The sequence below is a fragment of the Balaenoptera acutorostrata genome, chromosome 7 (assembly GCF_949987535.1).
Source record: "Balaenoptera acutorostrata chromosome 7, mBalAcu1.1, whole genome shotgun sequence".
Lineage (NCBI taxonomy): Eukaryota > Metazoa > Chordata > Mammalia > Artiodactyla > Balaenopteridae > Balaenoptera > Balaenoptera acutorostrata.
Window position 1 is genome coordinate 96,315,597 of NC_080070.1, and position 23,764 is coordinate 96,339,360.

The 23,764-nt window shown below is 39.1% G+C and overlaps 1 protein-coding gene across 4 annotated transcripts in view; it reads left to right on the forward strand.

Annotated features, from left to right (window-relative positions):
• The window catches only part of MAGI2 (membrane associated guanylate kinase, WW and PDZ domain containing 2), a 1,355,072-nt gene that overhangs the window by 1,126,837 nt on the left and 204,471 nt on the right, over positions 1-23,764 (forward strand). For all 4 annotated transcript variants that reach the window (XM_007187116.3, XM_007187118.3, XM_057549547.1 and 1 more), the window contains one exon: positions 79-717. In XM_007187116.3, coding sequence (XP_007187178.2) covers positions 79-717 — 639 coding nt within the window. The remainder of the gene's footprint in view (positions 1-78; positions 718-23,764) is intronic.

A 23,764-nucleotide genomic window follows, 5' to 3' on the forward strand; every position in this document is an offset into this window, starting at 1 on the left:
AAATAATTCCATTTCTCTATGTCAACGTTAATTGAACTTACCTCATGTTGTCAATCTCTTTCTTTTCTTCCCTTGCAGGTGATGTCATTGTCTATATTAATGAAGTTTGTGTCCTTGGACACACTCATGCAGATGTAGTCAAACTTTTCCAGTCTGTTCCTATTGGTCAGAGTGTCAACTTAGTGTTGTGTCGTGGCTACCCTTTGCCCTTTGATCCTGAAGATCCTGCTAACAGCATGGTACCACCCCTTGCAATAATGGAGAGGCCACCTCCAGTGATGGTCAATGGAAGACATAACTATGAAACATATTTGGAGTACATTTCTCGGACCTCACAGTCGGTTCCAGATATAACAGATCGGCCGCCTCATACTTTGCACTCAATGCCAGCTGATGGTCAGCTAGATAGCACGTATCCACCACCTGTCCATGACGACAATGTATCTATGGCTTCATCTGGGGCCACCCAAGCTGAACTTATGACCTTAACCATTGTGAAAGGTGCCCAGGGCTTTGGCTTCACCATTGCAGACAGTCCTACAGGACAGCGGGTGAAACAAATACTTGACATTCAGGGATGCCCTGGCCTGTGTGAAGGCGACCTCATTGTTGAGATCAACCAGCAGAATGTACAGAACCTGAGCCATACGGAAGTAGTGGATATACTTAAGGACTGTCCCATTGGAAGCGAGACTTCTTTGATTATCCATCGAGGAGGTAAGATAAACACTGGCCCAGCAATCAGTATGCAGGTGAAACAGTAGAACCTTTACAATAATATCGAAAAAATGGAAGTTTCTCTGGAGTTGAATGAAATGGCACTTTTAAATTTTTTATTTTTATTTTTTTAACTTTATTGAGTATAGTTGATTTACAAATGTTGCATTGATTTCTGCTGTACAGCAAAGTGATTCAGATATGTGTGTGTGTGTGTGTATGTGTGTGTATATATATTCTTTTTCACATTCTTTTCCATTATGGTTTATCACAGGGTATTGAATATAGTTCCCTGTGCTATACAGTGGGACCTTGTTGTTTATCCATTCTATATATAGTAGTTTGTGTCTGCTAATCCCAAACTCCCAATCCAACCCTCCCCCACCTCCCCTCCCCCTTGGCAACCACAGGTCTGTGAAATCATACTTTAAAAAATGAAGGTAAAAGAGTAAGTAAGAAAGAAAAACATGAGTCCAGGAAGCTGTGCTTTTTAATTTTGAGAATGTATCTTTTCCTATATTATATTAAGCACAATAAAAATAGTGTTTTCAGTCTTACAAATATATATTGCTGTGGGGAATTCCCTGGCGGTCCAGTGGTTAGGACTCCGAGCTTTCACTGCTGAGGGTGTGGTTTCAATCCCTGTTTGGGGAACTAAGATCCCACAAGCCATGCGGCACGGCCAAAGAGAGAAAAAAAAAATATATATATATATATAGAGAGAGAGAGAGAGAGAGAGAGAGAGCAAGCTGTGAACTGAGAGGGTAAAGGTTGAATTCCCGGGTATGAGTGGGTTGTATTCCAAAAGTTCAGTAATGTTTCAGTTGTGGAGGGTTCAAACTGGTTTCCATTGACTTAATTAAGAAACCTGATTTTTCCCAAGGAAGTCATACTCTGAATTGTGCATAGGATTGCAGGCTAGCATGTGGAAGCCGGTTCAACTCCTTCCAAGCTCAAGTACAGTCTTGATAATTCCCACAAGGACCAATGGGAGCTGTGTCCCCATAGAAAAATCATTTCAGAGTTGTAAATAGCGTTGCTCAGGACACTTCTTCTATCACTACAGGGATGCTGCATGAATAGTTACCCCTAGTGCCTTCTGTGCCCTGGGAAGAAAGCTATGGAACAGGCTTGGGGCTGAAGTTCTGGGCTGGGTGTTCCAGGTGAAGTATGGAACTGGGAGCGGTGAGGACTGTGGTAGGAGCTCTGAGCCCCGGAGGTGTTTCTTCCCTTCCACCTGCTCTGTGGGGAAGGGAATGGGGCTAAGCAGAGGCTACCTCCTTCATTTCTTTGCTACTCTGCTCTTGGTTATCAGTGAAACTAGGGAGAGAAAGGAGGGAAGGGTCACAGATAGAGAGGATACTTGAAAACAGGGTATAAATGAAAGGGCTCAGGCTAAGTCCTGGTTTTCTACTGACCAATTTGGGGACTTAAGACACTTAGTCCACGAGCTTCAGATGTCTCATCTGTTATATTGGGATGATAATACTACCTAACCTGATGGAATGTTCTTAGTATAATGGGCCACATAGGAGCTCATTAAATGTCTACTGAGTGTAGATTAACACCAAAGCTACAGCAGGGATGGGTCAGTACTGTGAGGAACTTGTGCGTGAAGAGCACACGTGTGGCAAACATATGTGACTGTCTATTCAAAGAACTAAAAACAGGGTGAAAGCCCTGTCAGTTTGAAATGCAAGTGAAAGCAGTCAAAGCTGAAAGAAGCACCTTTTATGATGTATTTGGCCCTCTCTGCAGGTGTTTTCCCTTCAAGGAAGTATTTACATTATTGATTTTTGTGTGAAAATGGACACCAAATACTAGGCATTTATGAGCAACTCTATACAAAGTAGTACTATGTTCCTTTCTTAAAAAAAAGAAATTAATATGATAGCAGAAGTCTTAAATGTGACCTTAAAGCATTATTACAAAATAGCACTTGAATCTTGATAATTAAATATTGACAGTGTATTTTAATTTCACCCATTGCTTAAGATTAAAACAAATATCCTTAATTAAATAGCCATATCTCCTTAATGTGCAATTGAAAATCAAATCTTTGGAACAGGTTCTTGATATTAAATGGTATAACTGAAAATCACTTTGCAGTATCCACTGTATGATTCATAGAAACAAGTTTGGGCACTTTTTATATATAATACCTTTTTTAAAGGCATGATGTAGCAGAAAAAAGTATTCTGAAATCGTTTTTTCATATATAAATATATAATATGTATTTATATTGTTGCCATTTGTACCTTTTCTGAAAACATTTCTGTTTGCCTGCTATCAGCTAGACTACCCCGTTCTTGCTCCTTTTCCCTCTACTCTCTCCCACCCCCATTTAATCCCCAAGTATTCAAAGTTTTTTTTGTTGTTCTTTTGTTTGTTTGTTTGTTTTTATTGAGGTATAGTTGATTTACAATATTGTGTTAGTGTACAGCATAGTGATTCAGTATTTTTGCAGACAGATATAGAAATCGAGTATTCAAAGTTTTGTTTGCATTTTGTTTGTGTTTGGGGACAAGGAATTTGTTTGTATTTTGTGGCTAGTGTAGAATTGCAGAATGTAGTACCCTGTAATGCTTAAAGTATTTCTAGTCAAATCCTCTTCTGTTTTCCCGGATTCCCACAATTTGTAGTCAGTTCTCTGAAATTAATAGGAACTAACACCATGTTTTTGTGATGTGAAATTCACCTTGATTATCTTATTATAGGCTACTCATAAGTGCTTATGGCCTCACTCAGATAAGCATAAATCTTCAAGAGCAAATTCATACACCTGGGTCTTTGTGTCTGGATTATGGTTGTTTTAAATTATTTACTAGGATTTTTTTTATATATAAAGTGATTACGTGGTTTAATTTTTTCAAACAAATAGTGTCAGAAGGTATACAATGAAAAGTAATTATCTCTCCTTTCCCAGGATTTCAGTCCTTTTCCTAGAGGCAAACATATTGTTTGTATACACACACTTCCAGAAATTTTGTAGCCTTAACTAGCATGTATATGAATATATGTAGTATGTTTAACATAAATGGAATGATATTATACATACACGTCTTGCTCTGAATATCTTGGTTATTAGGGTGTGTTTGATTCTTTAAGAAACATCATTGTGGTATTATTTACATACCATAGAATTCACCAATTATAAGTATATACTTCAATCAGTTTTGCTAAAATGATATAGTTATACAGCAATCACCATAATCCTCAGAACATCCATCATCCCCCTTCCTTTAGCCCCCAGATAATCACTAATATGCTTTCTGGATAGTTTTGCCTTTCTAGAAATTTTTGTAAATGGAATCATACAGTATATAGTCTTTTATTTAACATAATGCCATTGAGATCTACTTAACATAATGCTCTTGAGATCTACCCATGTAGGTGCACGTATGAGTAGTTTGTTTCGTTTTGTTGCTGAGTAGTATTCCATTGTATGGGTACCACATTTTTTTTTTTTTTTAATCCGTTTACCAGTGGATGGACATTTGAGTTTTTTCCAGGTTTTGGCATTTATAAATAACGTTGCTGTGAACATTTGGATATAAGTGTTTGTGTGTGCATACATTTTCACTTTTCTTGAGTAGATAGGAGTAGAGTGGTCCAGTTGGGTTATATGACAAGTGCATATTTAAATTGTTCAGAAGTAGCTAGAATGTTTTCCAAAATGGCTATACTATTTTACATTCCCACTAGCAATGTGTGAGGTTTCCAGTTTCTGCCCATTGTTGCCCATACTTGGTATAGCTAGTCGTTTTGATTATAGCCATTTTAGTGCCTGTATAATGATGCCTTTTTGTGGTTTTAATTCACATTTCTCTAATTTTTTCATATGTTTACCATGGCATGTATTCATATGTTTATTAGCATTAATTATCTTCTTTGGTGACATGCTTACTCAATATTTTGCCCATTTATATATTTATTAAGCTGTTTGTTGTCTTCTTATTAAGTTGTAAAAGTCCTTTTTACATTCTGATTACAAGTCTTTTAGAAGATAAATGATTTGCAAATATATTTTGAATCTCCTTTAATTTCTCTCAGCAATGGTTTGTAGTTCTTAATGTAGAGATCTTGTACTTCTTCTGTTAAACTCATTTCTAGCTATTTTATTCTTCTTGATATTATTGTGAATGTGAATGGAACATTGTCCATTTTCAGATTGTCATTTTCAGATTGTTTATTGCTAATATATAGAAATACATATGATTTTTGGTTTTGATCTTGTACACTGTAACCCTGTTACACTCAGTTCTGGGGGCTTTTTCTTTTTTTGTAAATTCCATCAGATTTTCTACATAGACTACTATGTCATCTAGTAGTAAAGCTTTATTTCTTTCTTTCCAAGCTGTATGTCTTTGATTCCTTTTCTGTGCTTTATTACACTAGCTGGAACCTCCAGTATGATGTCAAATAGAAATAATCATGAGGGGACACCCTTGCCTTATTGCCAATTTTAATGGGAAGGTATTAGCCTTTAACCATTAAGTATGATTTTTTTGATGTAATTTTTATATGCTGTATGATCAAGCCACTCAAAATGTCTGCTCTCTTGCTCTCTGGACATCCCCTGCCCGACCAGTGCCTGCTTCACCTAAACCCTACACACATGACTGACGTTCCTATGTACTTGCCCCAGGCCCCAGCTGGTGATTGTTCTTATCAAAGGGGTGGTGAGGGGCGTGCCCCTCTGCTGGTTTCCCTGGTAACTAATGAGCCCACCTGACATCAATTCCCCTATAACTGGTAACCTCCCCTTCCCCCCCGACCCTGTGAGTGAAGAAGACCGTGAGGTGTTGCTTCAGGACCCTGCTTCAGAGTGTAAGCTCCCCCGTCCATTAAACCATTGATGTCTCTGTTGCAGACTCCGGGCTCTTTCTTCAGTCTTAAAGCTGGGCAAGCACGGGCCTTGTAGGCTTGCAGGGTACAGCCCAACAATTGGCGGAGCCAGCCAGGAGACTGAGGAAACTCCCGTGAGCGCCGAGACGTAGGGAAATACAGAATGCGGAATGGAAGGTTACGGGAGTAGTCCTGAGGTGGCCGTCCACTAACGTGCGGGGCCCAGAAGTTCCAGGGGTGAGCCCAAAACTTGGGGAAATCCTGGGGTAGCTATCTACTAGTATATGGGGTCCTATGGTGGCTGTCCTTGATGAATGGGGGCTGCCAAGAGACCTAGAGAACAGTGGCTTCTAATGCCTCTGCTTTTGTATCAAAGTGAGCCTTTTGTAATTGGTTAAGCTAGCTTTCTAGAAGGAATTTCTCTGTTGTGTTTCTCTGGTGCCTTTGAGATGCAAATGATCCACCTGGCTCTCTGGAACTTTAATCTGTGATCTCTAAGAGTAAAGGAGAAAAAAGAGCTTTTAGTTAAAATTATTTCTCTCTATAGAAATAATTACGTTTTGGGAATATCTATCTAAAATAGTCTCTCCAGATTTTGGTAACTTGAAACTCAAGTTGAAAGAAGAGAATTCAAGGGTCATTTCAAATAGGATAAAATATCAGAACATTAATTGCTGAGCAGGTCTCAGTTTACCTACCTTTCCCTGCTTAGGAGAGGAAGACTAATGCATGAAGTTTTCCAATCAGAAATGCACAGTTACTTGCTTCTTGGTTTTTGCAAGAGATTAAGGTTTTTACAGGTTAAGATTATAATCAGTCACAATTCTGGTTATTTATTGTAAACAAGTTTCTTTATTGAGTACATTGTAATCAGGTGCTTAATCAGGTGTCTTTTTAAGTCTTTTGTCTTTTATAGACAGTTATTGTTTTACTCTGGTGCTTTTGCAAAAGTGCCTCATCTTCAAGAAGATTCATAGGAAGGACTTTTTGACAATAACAGGTCCGTGGTAAATTTCAGATTATACTGCTGAACTGGGTAAGAACTTAAAGAATCCTAATGGAAGACCTGATGGCTTCATGAAAAGTTTAAAAAAAGGATTGGTTACTGAATGAACTGGTGTATATGGTTATAATTTTTATGGGTTTTGTCTGGAATGTTACTGGTTTTGATCTGTGTTTTCCAGATATAGGGAAGCCCTTCCCCTTAAGTTGGTTATGATTTATAGAAATTTGGTAAACTACACCTGTGGGTAGAATTGAAGCATTTTCCTTTTCTCTCTGCCTGGTCCCTTCAGAAATTGGAAACTCCTGGGTTCTGAGCACCCTTATCAGGAAAATGGAAAAGACTGCCTCCTGATATGTGCAGGAATCTCAATATTCTGGGGACTTCTAGAAGAGAAAAATCCACCAAGGCAGAGCCTGATAGCAGGGTTTTGGCATGGCTTTCCTGGCTTTGAGAGACCTTTTGGGAATTCAATCTGAGCTCCTGAGCCCCGCTCAGCCATTTTGGAGGAGCCTATAAGGTCGATTGACCAAACTTGTTTTGCAGACAAATTAGTCTTGATTTGGCTGTGTTTGGTAGGTATGAGGCTAATTTTAGAGAGAACAATATTATGTTTCAATGGATATTAAATTCTAGTTCTTTTGATTGAGGTCTGTATTTATGAATGTTGTTGTGTTAGCCATACTTTTGCCCTGATGTTCTGGATGGAAAGAAAAGTATCTAGTGAAATTGTCTCAGAGTATAACTACTCATGAAGTGTGACACTGCTTGCTTTAAGTCTGTTGCTAAAAGCACGTGTTCAGTGCTTGTGTGACAGTTGGGTATGAGATAAAATGTATAGCCTATTAAGTGTTTCCCCATTAACATCCCTCTGAGCCTTTTCACTTTATATGATTAGTTCTCCCCCAAGGCGAATGACTAGTGGAATATAAAGGAGGCCTGGCACCTAGGGACATGATCTGCACCTGGGGTAGGAGCTAGCACCCAGCATCGAGGGAAGGATATTTTGTTCATCAGTACTTGCTATTGAAAGATTTGCAATCGAAAGGGGAAATGATGGAAAAATCTGCACACATTGAAGTATGGGGAAGTCCGAAGGCTTATACATGGTTTAACTTAAATTTTACCGACCAGGGTAGCCTGTTTTGTGGTCTTTCAGACATGCGATGTACATCTGCTTTGGCCATTGAGGAAGGGAATGCATTTGAAAGTCAAAATGGAATACCTGTTGTTCAGATATCCAGGGTAAAACTAGGTGGCCATGGTATACGTGGTATTACTGAAAACTCGAGTTTTTTGAACTGTATTGCAGACCAGGACAAAAACCACGGCGGCTGTGGTATTACCTCAGATGTGGTTTCTGCCCGTATTTTGCTTAATGGTCATGATCTGCTCTGTGTTGTGCCTGTTAGGTGTCTTATATTTCGTCCCTAGCCTGAGTGAAGGAGATTTATTCCAGGACTGAGTAACAACACTAGCCTCACTGCGAAATGAGTCTGTTAATTGCTGGGTCTACAGCGAGATACCATTGTTGTACTGCTCTGGACTTTCATGAAAGATTGACCCGGCTATTCTGACTATGGCAATGGGGGAAAAGACTCACCATCTTCCTGTCCCACATGCCCATACATCAGAAGGACCCCTGACAGTAAACATTCCTGTACAACTGGCCGCCCATGAGCACCACTGGGCTATGTTGGGTGGAATAGAATAGGCTGGCTTCTGGACACCCAAGTTCAACTAGTGGGATTAACTGTCTTTTGTTTGGAAAGACCTAATGGGTCCACCCCTAAAGGCACCCAACATAACATGGGGCGGCAGACCTCTACTGTGACTGCTGACTCCTGGCTAGGCCACCAGAATGTTCGTTTTAAAGCCGAGCCTACCCCTCCCTGTGGGGGGGGGTGTGGCTCTGGGTTTGTGAAAACCAGGGGTGGCCTTACCTTCCTGGTAACTGGACAGGGCACTGCTGCTACTGACTCCCTTTACGTTGACCCATTAAGCGCTTAGCTCCAAAATGTGCCCACATCCTGGCAAATGACTGTTCTGAGCGTACTAGGTGGCTTACTCTTGATCCTCTCTGGCTGCTGTGGTCTGTATTGTATCTGCGGTATCTGGTTGCGGTGCCCCCTACATACGTGACCCCAGGGATATCTCAGAAGAAGGGCGGACCAAGATTGTAAGGGTCGTGCCGGAAATGTAGGGGTGGAGTGTATGTTCAGGCCACTCAAGATGGCTGGTCTCTTGCTCTCTGGACATCCCCTGCCCGACCAGTGCCTGCTTCACCTACACCCTACACACATGACTGACCTTCCTATGTACTTGCCCCAGGTGCCAGCTGGTGATTGTTCTTATCAAAGCGGTGGTGAGGGGCGTGCCCCTCTGCTGGTTTCCCTGGTAACTAATGAGCCCACCTGACATCAATTCCCCTATAACTGGTAATCTCCCCTTCCCCCCCCCCCCGACCCCCAAGCGAAGACCCCATTGCATCCTGCCTACCACCCGCCGCACATGGTGGGGTGTCACTCCAGAACCTTGCTTCAGATGGGTACGCTCCCCAGTCCGTGAAACCACTGATGTCTCTGTTCCTGACTCCAGTCTGTTTCTTAGGTCATAAAGCTGGATGAGCACTGGCCTTGTAGGCCTGCGGGGTGCAGCCCAACATATGCCTTTTATCAGGTTGAGAAAATTCCAACCTTCTACTCTTAAATTGTTGAGAATCTTAATAATCAATATGTCTTGGCTTTCATCAAATTTTTTTCTGCAACTATTGAGATGATCATGTAGTGTTGTCCTTCATTAATATAGTGCTTTACATGATTTTTAAATATGAAACTACTTTTGCATTCCTGGGATAACCCCACTTGGTCATGATGTATAATTCTTTTTGTATGTTGCTAGATTCTGTTTGCTTATATTTTGTTAAGACTTTTGAACCTGTTGGTGGAGGTTTTCTATAATTTTCTTTTCGTGTAGTCTGTCTGGCTTTTTTGTCAGGATAATATTGGCCTCTCCCTCTCACTCTATTTTCTGAGTTTGTGTAAGATTGATATTATTTCCCCCTTAAAAGTTTTGATAAAGTTCACCAATGAAGACATCTAGGCTGGGTTTTTACTCATAGAATGATTTTTAGTTACTAATGAAATTTATTTTCTTGATTTAGGTCTATTCTAATTTTCTGTTTCTTCTTGAATCAGTGTTGGTATTTTATGTTTATCTAGGAATTTTTACAATTCATCTAAATTGTCAAATTTTTTAGAATAAGGTTTTTTTGTTTATTTTTAAATGATTATTTATTTGTTTATTTATGGCTGTGTTGGGTCTTCTTTTCTGTGCGCGGGCTTTCTCCAGTTGCGGCAAGCGGGGGCCACTCTTCATCGCGGTGCGCGGGCCTTTCACTATTGCCGCCTCTCATTGCGGAGCACGAGCTCCAGATGCGCAGGCTCAGTAATTGTGGCTCACGGGCCTAGTCGCTCCGCGGCATGTGCGATCTTCCCAGGCCAGGGCTTGAACCCGTGTCCCCCACACCGGCAGGCAGACCCTCAACCACTGTGCCACCAGGGAAGCCCTAGAATAAGGTTTTTAACAAAATTTTATAAAATTCCTTTTTAAGAACCGACTTTTGCCTTCATTGTTTTTCTGTTTTCTATTTCAATTATTTCTACTTTGATCTTTGTAATTTCCTCTTCTCTACTTATTTTGTGTTTGATTTACGTTGCCTTTTCTGTCATCCTGAGGTGAAAGCTTAGAGTAATGACTCTAGTTCTCTCTAATAAAAGCATTTAAAGCTATAAATTTCACTGTAAGCAATTCATTAGCTGAATTCCATAAATTTTTATATTGTGTGTTTTCTTTTTTATTCAGCTCAAGATATCTTCTTATTTCTGTTGTGATTTCTTTTTTAACCCATAGGTTACTTAGAAATGAGTTTATTTTTCAAACATGTAGGATTTCCCAGTACTTTTCTGTTGATTTCTAATATTTTCTCCTTGGAGGAGAACTTATTTTGTGTGATTTCAGTCCTTTTAAATGTGTCGAGACTTGTATTATGGCCCAGTGCCTTGCTTTTTTTAACTTAACAGTTTATCTTAGAGGGCTTTATATATTAGTTCAGAAATATACCTCATTATTTTTAATAGCTCATTTAATCATAACTAATGGATATTTTAGTTGCTTCATTTTTTATCTATTATTAAGAAGTGATGTATCTGCACAAGAGAGTAAATCTATATTATAGATTCTATTCCTTATTTCAACAAATATTTCTTGATTTTATTTTTTATTAATTAATTAATTTTTTTTTTTATTTTTTTATTTTTTTGCTGCATTGGGTCTTTTTTGCTGCCCGTGGACTTTTCTCTAGTTGCAGAGAGCGGGGGCTACTCTTTGATGCGGTGCGCAGGCTTCTCATTGTGGTGGCTTCTCTTGTTGCAGAGCATGGGCTCTAGGCGTGTGGGCTCCAGTAGTTGTGGCACATAGGCTCAGTAGTTGTGGCTCGTGGGCTCTAGAGTGCAGGCTTAGTAGTTGTGGCACAGGGGCTTAGTTGCTCCACAGCATGTGGAATCTTCCTGGACCCGGGCTCAGACCCATGTCCCCTGTACTGGCAGGCTGATTCTTAACCACTGAGTCACCAGAGAGGTCCTCAACAAACATTTCTTGAGTGCCTACTATGTACTAGGCATTTTTTTGGCACTGGAGGTAAAGCAATAAACAAAATCAAGCACATGCTTTTTCCCATGGAGTTGACATTCCTTTGGAGGGTGACAAAACAATAAATGCTGACATAAATATGTCCTTTGTGTATTTGTCACTTATCTCCTTATCCCCATGGAGTTTTATTCTTGAATATTAATTTTATCACCAGCTACTTTACTGGATTATCTTAACGTTTCTTATATTTTATTCAGTTCGTTTCATAGGATATGGGGGCATATAATCATACCACCTACAAATTACAGTCACTTTGCCTTCTCCCTTCCTATTTGCATACCTCTGATTTGTCTTATTTAATACATTTGACTGTTATGTCTTGAACATTGTTGATTAATAGTGGGGATTATAGAAATTCCTATCTTATTCCTGGCTTAAATGAAAACTGTCTCATTTTACACAAACACAGTACTGACTTTTATTTATCATGTTAAGGAAGTACCCTTCAATTCCTATTTTATTAAGAATCTTTATCGGGCTTCCCTGGTGGCGCAGTGGTTGAGAGTCTGCCTGCTAATGCAGGGGAGACGGGTTCGGGCCCTGGTCTGGGAAGATTCCACATGCCGCGGAGCAACTGGGCCCGTGAGCCACAATTACTGAGCCTGCGCGTCTGGAGCCTGTGCTCTGCAACAAGAGAGGCCGCGATAATGAGAGGCCCACACACCGCGATGAGGAGTGGCCCCCGCTTGCCACAACTAGAGAAAAGCCCTCGCACAGAAACGAAGACCTAACACAGCCATAAATAAATAAATAAATTAAATTAAAAAAAAAAAAATCTTTATCAAAAATGGGTACTGAATTTTATCAAAAGCCACAAAGGCATCTATGGAGATGATCATTATTTTCTCCTTTGATTTATTGCTGTGATAAATCGCATTAAGAGTTTTATTATTATTGAACTATCCTTTCATTCCTGGAATAAACTATATTATGCTTATAAGGTGGCCCTAGATTCTATTTGTTTATATATAATTTTGCATCAACATCAATAAATGAGATTGGTCCCAAGTTTTCTTTTTTTGATCTTGTTTTGTTTTGATTTGCTCAAAGTTATGCTGGTGTCATAAAAGCAATCAGTAGCTTTCCTTCTCTCTCTGCTCTAAACGATTTAAGTAACACTGAAGTTATCTATTCCTTGAGGTTATGATATAATACACCTTGGAAATTATCTAGCTCTAGTGGTTTTGGTTTGGTTTGGTAAGGGGAGGGATAACCTTTTACAACTTTCTCAATTTCTTCCATGGTAACTCATCTTCTTAGAGTTTCTGTCTTGGCTCTACTTGGTTTTTACAATTTATATTATAGCCTACAAAATTGTCTCTTTTATTCATGTTTTCAAATGTATTTAAATAGAATTGAATCAAGTATCCTCTAATTTTTTTTTCCATTTTCCCCTTGACCTAAGAATATCTCTATTATTCTCATGTCTTATAGGTGCTATTTTCTTGATTAGGTTGGCTAATAGTTCTTCTGTTTCAGTGGTTCAAGAAACATATTAGTTTATTTATTAATAATTTGTTGGCTGATGCTCAGTCTAGTATGAAATAGGGAATCATTATACTTTCTACCCAAGGAGGCTGTTATTTGATGTCTGGAATAAAGCAACTCCAGCGTGACTACTAATCAATCCTTGTCATGTATTGTACTATTATTTATACTTAATTTGTGAACCTCCCATAAATTACAGTTGATTAATATTTGAAAATTTTTCTTCTTATTTCTAGAAAACATGATACCAAAAGTTTTCACTAGATCAGAATATTCCTTTCTCATGCTGACAATATAATAATAAATAGTATCAGTAATGCACATCTTCTCTTTGTTTTACATTCAAATAGAATTCAGAGTATTTGAGAAGCAGCATAGACTATATCAGAACTTTGTTTGAGGGCAAAGCATAAAAATCATGGACACAGAGCATTATGTCTGTGTAGAGAACTCCTGTTTCAAAATTTCAAAAAGCATGTTATTAAAAATATTGTATAACGAGTTTTAAACTACACAGAGAAAATTTTAAAAGCAAAGCTATAAGAAGTATTGACATTTTTAATAATGCTAACATTTTTTTCTAAAAAAATTTGTTTGGTTTAGAAGTAGTTTCAAATTCACATAAAAATTCTGAGTGTAGAATACAGAACATTGAATACGACTTACCCACATTGCTATTAACATTCTGCCCCATTTGCTGAGTGTATGTGTGTATGTGTGTGCATCGGTGAATGTGCGTTTCTGAACCATTTAAGACTAAGTTGCAAATATCATGCCCCTTTACCCCAAATATTTTGGTGTTTACTTCATGTCACTACTTGTTTGGAGAAATATGTAAGCAGCTAGTTAGTTAAAGTTATAAAAGACCTTTTAAAGAAGCACTTAGAACCGCCACAACAACAAAAGACTTGAGAGGTCATCAAAAGAGATTTTATCTAAAATAAGAGAGAGTCAATACTCACCAATAATAAGGATCTGTTACAGGAATATTTCTGAGAGAGAGAACAGCACTGGTTATTTGAAAATAGTGTTATCCAGAGATTAGGTGAAAATCAAAGTGGATAGTCCACAATCAATATCATGTAATCCAACATTCCACTTGATATCAGCAGAAAACAGTATATATGGGACTTCACTGGTGGCACAGTGGTTAAGAATCTGCCTGCCAATGCAAGGGGCATGGGTTCAAGCCCTGGTCCGGGAAGATCCCACATGCCGCGGAACAACTAAGCCCGTGCGCCACAACTACTGCCTGCGCTCTAGAGCCCATGAGCCACAACTACTGAAGCCTGCGCGCCTAGAACTTGTGCTCCACAATGAGAAGCCACTGCAATGAGAAGCCTGCACACCGCAACAAAGAGTAGTCCCCGCTCTCTGCAACTAGAGAAAGCCCATGTGCAGCAGCAAAGACCCAATGCAGCCAAAAATAAATAAAATAAAAAAATAATAAATTTTTCAGAACACAATGATAAAAAAAATTATTTAAAAAAAAAAAAGAAAAAACAGTGTATATGACACAGCAAACAACAAATCCACACCGTGAGGTGTGAATGACCATGGCTTATGGGCTGCCGTATTAACACATATGCCCTGGGTCTCAGAAGCTTAGCACAATAAGTCTGTTTCTCACTTATATGATTTCCAACGCATATGTTCCTGGATCGCAGATTTCCTGGGCAACTCTCCTCCACACAGTGGCTCATGGAACCAGGCTTCTCCCTGGAAGATCTCCATGACCTAAGGCCTTGAAGTCCCCAACTGGGTCCTCTCTAACCAGCTGGCAGATAAAGTGCAAACAAAAGAGTAGAGGATCATGTAAGAGGCTATGGGGCCAGCCCCGGAAGGTGTATTTATCACTTCCTCCTACAGTTAGTTGGCCAGAACTCAGTTTCAGGCCCCATTAATCATAAGAGGCTGGGACATGTTGTATTCTTGTGTGTCCAGGAATAAGGGAATTGTTTGGGGTCATACATATAGTAGATACTCTGCCCTTGATATTTCTGATATGTTGTCTGCACCTTGATGTGCACATCAGGGACATATAACTACCGATTACGTGAAAGTGTGAGATGAAATCTTTTTTGTAACATGATATTGTAATACAACTCATTTCAGGCTTTTGAGGTACACTCAAGCTACCTGGTATATGTTTTAAAGTTCACAGGGTCTCCTCACATTTCCCTCCTCAACCCAGTTTTCGTGGGTAAAGAAACTTAGACTCAGTGTTAAGTAATTGGCCCAAGTTCAATGAACGTGTGTGTAGACAGAAGGATGGACAATTTATGGTCCCCAGATATAAGAAATATGAATAAACATCAATGACAAGGTACCTCATCATAATGTGAAAAGTGTCATGGATGTCACAAGCTATACACCAAACAAGGACATTGTTGCACAGATGACCCTTAGTGTGAGAGAGACAGGATGGTGGGAATACTTGTAGAGTTGTCACACCACTTAAAAGCAGCAAAAACAGAACTCAAATCTGTGTCTTCCGACTACAGTATCAGTGAGTTTTACATTATGCCAGTTTCCCCCGACTTTATGCAAAGAAAATTTTGATGGCTTTTGCTTAGATATGCAGGATTTATTTATTCACTTAATAAGTATTTGTTGAGGACCTACTGTGTGCTTAACACTGGTCTAGGTGCTAGAAATATGTCAGTAATCCAAACAAAGTCTCTGCCTCAAGAAGCTTATCTCCTAGCGGGAAAATTAGGTAATACACAAAGAAATATATGTTAGGGATAAGAATGAAGAAAAACTGAGAAGCAGAGTAAAAGCAAGGAGAATGATAGGCAAGGAAGACAGTTCTCTTTTAGAAAGAGTAGTCAGGGAAAGACATCTGTGCAAGGATCTAAAGAAAGTGAGGGAGCCAGCCCGTGTGGCTATCTGGGGAAGAGCATTGCAGGCAGAGGGAAGGGTCTGAGCAGGACTGTGTTGGATGTAGACCAGCAACAGCAAGGAAGCTCCTGTGGCCGAGACTGAGTAGGGAAGAGATGTGATAGTAGAGGAGGTCAGGCAGATTGTTAGGGCTGTAGGGAGGCAAATAACGTAGAGTCTTACGCAGCCATGGGCCATAGAAAGGACTTCAGATTCTACTTTTGAGTGAAATGGGAAGCCTGTGGAGTGTTTGAGCAGAGGAATGATGTGATATAAGATTTTAAGAGACTCACTGTGGTGGCTGTGTTGAGAATAAACTGTGGGTAGACGGGGATGGAAACAGGCAGACAAGTGTGTTGGCTTTCACAGCAATCCAAGTGAGAGATGAAGAGATTGGAGAAGGATGGTAGGAGTGGAGGCAATAAGAAAGGATTCTGAGTATATCTCAAAGGAAAAGCCATAGGATTTGCTGATGGATGGGGTGTGGAGTATTCAAGAAAGGAATCGAAGGCTGTAAAGTTTTTGACCCAAGCAACTGGAAGAAAAGAGTCGCCATTTACTGACAAGTTGAATATGATGGATGGAAATGCTCATGGGGGGCTTCAGGGGAAATCAAGAGTCCAGTCTGGGACATGCCAAGCTTGGGATGCCTTTTAGCTTTCCAAGTGGTGATGGCTGGCTTGTGGAGGGTATTTAAAGGTGGAGACTGAATGAGAACATCTAGGGAATGAGCATAAGGAAAGAAGAGAAACATTCTGAGGACTGAGGCCTGGGACCCTCCAACTTTAGAGTCATAAAGAGGAGTGAGCAGCAAAAGGCTAAGAAAGCATGACTTACAAGAAGTGTTATAAAGGAAAATGTTTCAAGATGGAAAGTGTGAATAATTGTATCAAGCGCTGGGTAAGATAGGGCTGGGAATTTAGCACTGGATTTGGCAACAGGATCAAATGTTTTGGGTTAACATGACCTTTCAAGTCAACTGGAGAAAACACTCAAAAAATTTTTTTGATGTGACTGACTAACTGGGGAGAAGTCAACATCAGTGTTTTGGTCACTTGAAAACAAAGCCTCTTTCATATTTGAACCTGTAGAGTGCATTTATTTGCGTGTACTGTGATATTATACATATTCCAAAGAAAGAAAGGATACTTTCTCCTTTCATAATTACCCTAGATTATCTTTACTTTCTGCCTTTCAACGCATATGAGATCAACTTCTTATCACCAAAAGAACTAGCATTCCTATTTGCTCTGTGTCGAAGTTACTTCTGTGGTAGGTTCCAAAAGGAGAGGCAGTTATACTTCTTAATATTTTAGACCTCATTTCATTTAGGGCTTGTAAAGGAGGCAGTGGCATTCATTGTATCCAGGAGATTCTTGGAGACAACTGACTTTTTCGACTCTTCATCATAAAGTTCAAGTGCTATAAAAATACAAATTTAAAAACTGCAGACTCTCTTTCATCCAAAAAGTACCCCACTGTACCCTAACCCACACACACACTTTCATACACATCAGTTAAATAGTCAACGTAAAATATCCATTTGTTTTATTTAAAAATATATCTGTTGGTCATTTCTAAATATAAATGGAAGAATGGCAGAAGTTCTATAGATGGCGAATCCAATCTACATGTGACAAGATATAACTTAGTTATTGTGATTTGGTATCTACCTTTTATTTACCCTATTTACTAATTTGAGGATCTCTTACATGCACAAAAAGGGTGTATTAAGATGTATATTCCCACATTCACCAGTATAAATATAAATAATTGCTCTGATGGAGATTTACAGAAATGCCAAATCAGAGAAACTAGTGATTTTTTAAATACTAGCCAGTTTCCCTCAAATGCAAGGACTGTGTCTTATTTCTTACTTTTTCCTCAGAGCTTGGCAGGTATACTCATTAAAGTAATTTGTTCTGTTACGACATTAGGAAGAGAAGGACAGTCATAAAACAAAATTAGGAACATGCATGTGTGAGTCAAATAATGCACTTGAGTGTACAAAACTGGACAAAACTTTCTCCTGTCTAGGCTTTTTTTTTTTTTTTTAATTTATTTATGGTACATTGGGTCTTCATTGCTGCGCATGGGCTTTCTCTAGTTGCGGCGAGCGGGGGCTACTTTTCATTGTGGTGCGCGGGCTTCTCATTGTGGTGGCTTCTCTTGTCGCGGAGCACAGGCTCTAGGCACGTGGGCTTCAGTAGTTGTGGCTCTTGGGCTCTAGAGTGCAGGCTCAGTAGTTGTGGCGCACGGGCTTAGTTGCTCTGCGGCATGTGGAATCTTCACGGATCAGGGCTCGAACCCATGTCCCCTGCATTGGCAGGCAGATTCTCAACCCCTGCACCACGAGGAAAGTGCCTGTCTAGGCTTTTAAAGCAACGTTAACATCCCTCTTTTCTCTTTGCTCATGAACCAAACCTTTGCCTAAATGTCTCTTCCTCTTTATTCATTTCACAAGTGTCACAGTTGCTGTTCTAAATAAGGGGGCATCCAGTAAACAAAATAAGCCCGTGTTCTTAAGGAGCTTACTTTAAATCTAATGGGTAACAACAGATGAATCCTATAAATTAATCCACCAACTGCGCGAGTTATCTGGCTATAAAACCTGTCATACTACGTCTTCACTCAGAAGAAACATACAGACTTACTGGCATTAGATGATGAGAAGCTCATGGAACTAGAATCAGCATACCAGGTTTCTAGTATAATCTGTGCTACTAATTCACATAGTACTTTAAATGTGTCACTTAAGTTCTCTGGCCACCAGCTCCCTGCTTATAAATTGAAAATCTGTAATATCCATATCATCTCAGAAACTCTACAGTTCTCAGTGTTTCTGAATCATGGGCTTATTTGGCTGTAATCGTGCATTCATTAGTTGGGGACCCCAGGAGAAAGGAGCTTTGAAGAGTAGTATGTTTTTCATGTGATATCTGTAAACATATTTCCTGCCTCCTTCTAATCCACTACGGTAATTTCCTTGAGCTCACAGACCAAAAGTTTACTACCCGCATACAAAATCTGGCAGTAGCAGAATGTGGGGTTTTGAGAAATGTCAGAGGAAAGAAGGAAAAAGTGAGGATGGTTATAGCCAACAATTCTGAAGCTACAGAAAGACGATAACATTTACTATGATGTAAAATATGTTCAGTCAGTTCATGCAAATTATTTTTATGTGGGAGGAGAGAACATTAGGGTCTTTTCATTAAGACTTTTTTAAAAAGTTATAAACTCAAATCTAAAAATGACCAGTATACAATAAACTTACCAAGTTTCAAATTCCCCTGATTCTATAAATCTTAAAACTTAGTAACCAAAACACACACACACATACACACATTCCTCACTATTTGCCACTATAGTGTAATAAATCATATGTAGGAAGTTGTGCTGATCATGTCAAAAATGTGCTCTGTCCCTAGAGTGCTAGTTGCTTATGCATGAGAGCAGAAAGTTAAGCGAACTGAGTGCAATTAAAGTTTTGTGCAAGAGAATTCCGGGTGTAAACTTAGAAAATCTTGTTGTGAAGACTGCTGAATCACAGCACCTGCATGTAGTCTCTTCCTTGTTGAATAAATGAATGAAATCACCTACAGCATTACCCTGCTATAGAACATTATAAAGTCATGTTCATTTTTTCATATTTCAGAATATGAATATAGACTTTTAATGAATATAAATTCTATCAAAAGAGCAGAGGAAGATAATTGCAGTTATTATACCACATTAATGGGAATTATGCTGATTGCCCTAAAATTTAAAGAAAATGTATTGTTTTGCTTCTCCTTCCAATTAACATTATTTCACAATGTGTGGTACATTTATGGAGAATTTTGTAGTGCATTAGATAAATCAGTTTTACATTTCCAGTGGAGTGGGCTTTAATGAGCATTATAATGCATGTCATTTCAGAAACAGTTTTATGTTACAAAGCATCTTCTACTGGGAGATTGGGAAAAGTTGCACCAGAGTGACACTTCCACTTAAAATATGGAATAAAATTTAGTGAGGGAAGCATAGATGAATCCATTTCAGCTAAATGGCTATACATTTAGGCTGAATATTACATTTTAGCTATGTATATTTTTCATATGTTAAAAAACTACCCAGACCACATATGCCAACAATCTATAGTGAGTTTTGGGGCCTACTAAATCCCACATGGAATACCTTGCCTCCTGGCATATAAATCCCCACTCCTATTTAAAGAAAATCAAGTGAAAATGAAAACATTCATACCATTAAATACATTCATTAGATCCACATTTAGCTGAAGCTAACCTAACATCCATCATCCCAAGTGGTTATAGATAAGTTCCTCTCTCTCAGGGTTTAGAATCTAGCTTATATAGGCCCATCCTTTCTTCTTCACCTCTGGATTCAAAGGAAAACTTGTAGGTCCTCTATTCAAAGGCACCAACTTCACCTTGCTCTTGAAGGAAGCCACTGCTGTCCACTCAGGGAACTGCTTCATTCATATCCTTTATCATGGACACTATTATAACTTTTTTCTCTTTGGGCACTTTACCCTTAACCTATATACCTGCTGGAATTTAGCCCATACTTGAAGCACCTTTTCTTTTTTTCTTTTTCTTTTTTTAGCATCTTTATTGGAGTATAATTGCTTTACAGTGGTGTATTAGTTTCTGCTGTATAACAAAGTGAATCAGCTATACTTATACATATATCCCCATATCCCCTGCCTCTTGCGTCTCCCTCCCACCCTCCCTAACCCACCCCTCTAGGTGGTCACAAAGCACCAAGCTGATCTCCCTGTGCTATGCAGCTGCTTCCCACTAGCTATCTATTTTACATTTGGTAGTGTATATATGTCCATGCCCCTCTCTCACTTCATCCCAGCTTACCCCTTCCCCCTCCCTGTGTCCTCAAGTCCATTCTCTACATCTAAGTCTTAATTTCTGTCCTGCCCCTAGGTTCTTCAGAACCTTTTTTTTTTTTTTAGATTCCATATATATGTGTTAGCATACGGTATTTGTTTTTCTCTTTCTGACTTACTTCACTCGGTATGACAGTCTCTAGGTCCAGCCACCTCACTACAAATAACTCAATTTCATTTCTTTTTATGGCTGAGTAATATTCCATTGTATATATGTGCCACATCTTCTTTATCCATTCATCTGTCGATGGACACTTAGGTTGCTTTCATGTCCTGGCTATTGTAAATAGAGCTGCAATGAACATTGTGGTACATGACTCTTTTTGAATTATGGTTTTCTCAGGGTATATGCCCAGTAGTGGGATTGCTGGGTCATATGGTAGTTCTATTTTTAGTTTTTTAAGGAACCTGCATACTGTTCTCCGTAGTGGCTGTATCAATTTACATTCCTACCAACAGTGCAAGAGGGTTCCCTTTTCTGCACCCCCTCTCCAGCATTTATTGTTTGTAGATTTTTTGATGATGGCCATTCTGACCGGTATAAGGTGATACATCATTGTAGTTTTGATTTGCATTTCTCTAATGATTAGTGATGTTGAGCATCCTTTCATGTGTTTGTTGGCAATCTGTATATCTTCTTTGGAGAAATGTTGATTTAGGTCTTCTGCCCATTTTTGGATTGGGTTGTTTGGTGTTTTTTTTGATATTGAGCTGCATGAGCTGCTTGTATATTTTGGAGATTAATCCTTTGTCAGTTGCTTCATTTGCAAATATTTTCTCCCATAAAGAACCTTTTCTTAATTCTACATTACCCTCCAGCCATGGCTCTCTCTTTTCTTTCATTCTGAGATAATTTTCTTGAAATATCATCCAGGTATGTGTCTACATATATCCCACCTTATTCCATAAATCATTTAAGACCATTATTCTTGGTGGAATCGGCTTTACTTAACATCTGTGCTTTCTCACCTTCCCTGTACCTCTTGACCTACTGCTTTCTGGCTTCCGTCCCCATGATGCTACTGAAAATGCTCTGATGTTAACAGTGGCTTCCTATTTGTCAGATGAATACTTCTCATTTCTTCCCGAATCTCTCCCCCCTCCCACCAGCTTCCAGGACACCAATCTCTTCTAGCTGTCTTCCAATTCTTTGTTTCTTCTCAGACTCCTTTAATGAATCCTGTTTCTTTGTCCATCTCTGAAAAACTGAGATTTCCCAGATTTTGTTGCTTTTAACTCTTTTATAACTCTATAGTCTCAACACTGCCACAGCCACCTACATGATCTTATCGACTTTTATGGTTTTATGTCCCCTCTTAATGCCCTCCTGTGCTTCTCCATGACCTCTAGAGAACCAAGACCAATTCTTTATCTTATATACAAATCCTTCATCATTTGGTCCATACCAACCTCTTTAGCTTCATGTCACATTCTTCATTCCACAAATAGCATCTACCATGTTTCAGGCACCATTTGAAATTCTATCGTACAGCACTGTACAAAACAGATTTAAAATCCCTGGCTTCATGGAATTTATATTCTCCTAGCAACATGAAACTATTGTTTTATACTTCATCGTCATAGGAAATTATTTTTTCCTACATGAAAGATCCCTTCTCTTTTATGTTTTTTTTTTTTCAAACTCCTACTATTTACCCTTGAGAATTCAGATCAGATGTTACTTCTTCCAGGATGACTCTCCCAGCCTCCTACATTTCCCCAGGAAACCCTCTAAATACAGCAGGTCAAGATTTTCTGTTAAGTCATGGCGTTGGAGTTGCCATTATCCCTCTTAGGAATTTATCAGGAGAATCCCAGAAAGACACATTGTACCTTCCAGGTTGAAAGATCCTGTGCCCTTTAACCAATTATAAATGGACTGCTCGTCCACCAGCTGGTCAGTTGATCTCTGTTAAGAGCCCATGCATCATATTCCTGGCATAGTCAAGAGGACAATTTATTGCTCCAGACAGCCTTGCTCACATATATTGTGCAAAAGGAGTAAATTTAGTATACTATTCTTATGGATTAAAACTCTGCTGTTAGCCTAATTATAATACAATTCTAAATATAGATACAAATCCAGCAACACAATCATACTTTAACTTCTATTTTTTCATAAACTAAGGATCACCCTTTTAACAGAAGATACAAGCAATATGACATTACTTCCACATGTCCATCTATTAGCATTTAGCTAATAGCATTTAGCTAATAGCATATAGCTATTTAGCAAATATGCCCTTGTCAGAAAAGTCTATTAAGTTCATGAGTTTGCTTGCCAGTTTTGTTTGAAGCTACATACTTCCCAACAGTATACCTTAATAATACACGATTTCTTGTTCCCTCCTTTTCTCCTGTGTGGATTTTCTCTTGTGGATCACCTTCCAACAAAGGTTGAAGTCCTGCCTCCAGGGGTGTATTTGTACAGGGTCATTTTCAGGTTATATTATGAAAAAAAAGGCATCAGGATCAGAGTTTGAAATAAAACTCATTTTAAATTTTATTTGTAAGACCTGCATTGCAGGCTCAAAGAAAGCAAGTACTTATCAGTCAGTAGCTGGACTTCCATCAAACTGGTTCTCAACATAATCCAAATTATAGGCTTTCCTCAGCCTAAGGACCCTTGGAAGAATTGTTCTGTGTTCAACAAAGGGGAGAGGATCAAGGATGCCTCAGGGGAGCGGAAGGAAGGAGAACTTTGTCATCCTCAGTTAGCAACTTGAGGAAGGCTATTTGAAGAGAGAGCCAGTAACATACAGTGGAAGAAGTCACCATATTTGTTCAGTAAACCTTTAAGGATACATAAAAGTGTTACAGTGATTGTCTGATGGAATAAGACATTAAGAACTTGGGACTTCTCTGGCGATCCAGTGGTTGCGACTTTGCCTTCCAATGCACGGGGTGTGGGTTTGATCCCTGGTTGGGGAGCTAGGATCCCACATGCCTTGTGGCCAAGAAGCCAAAACATGAAGCAGAAGCAATATTGTAACAAATTCAATAAGGACTTTGAAAATGGTCCACATCCATAAAAAGAAAAAAGTCATTAAAAAAAAAAAAGACATTAAGAATCTGTTTCTTAGTTTTAATTTTAACCTCAGGAATACATGACTTGAATTTCTGTTTGTTATTAAGGCTACTTTTCTTCATTAGTTGTCATAACAACTGGGCTCTTACTAGCATTTAGCACCCAGAGGCCAGGAATGCTAAAA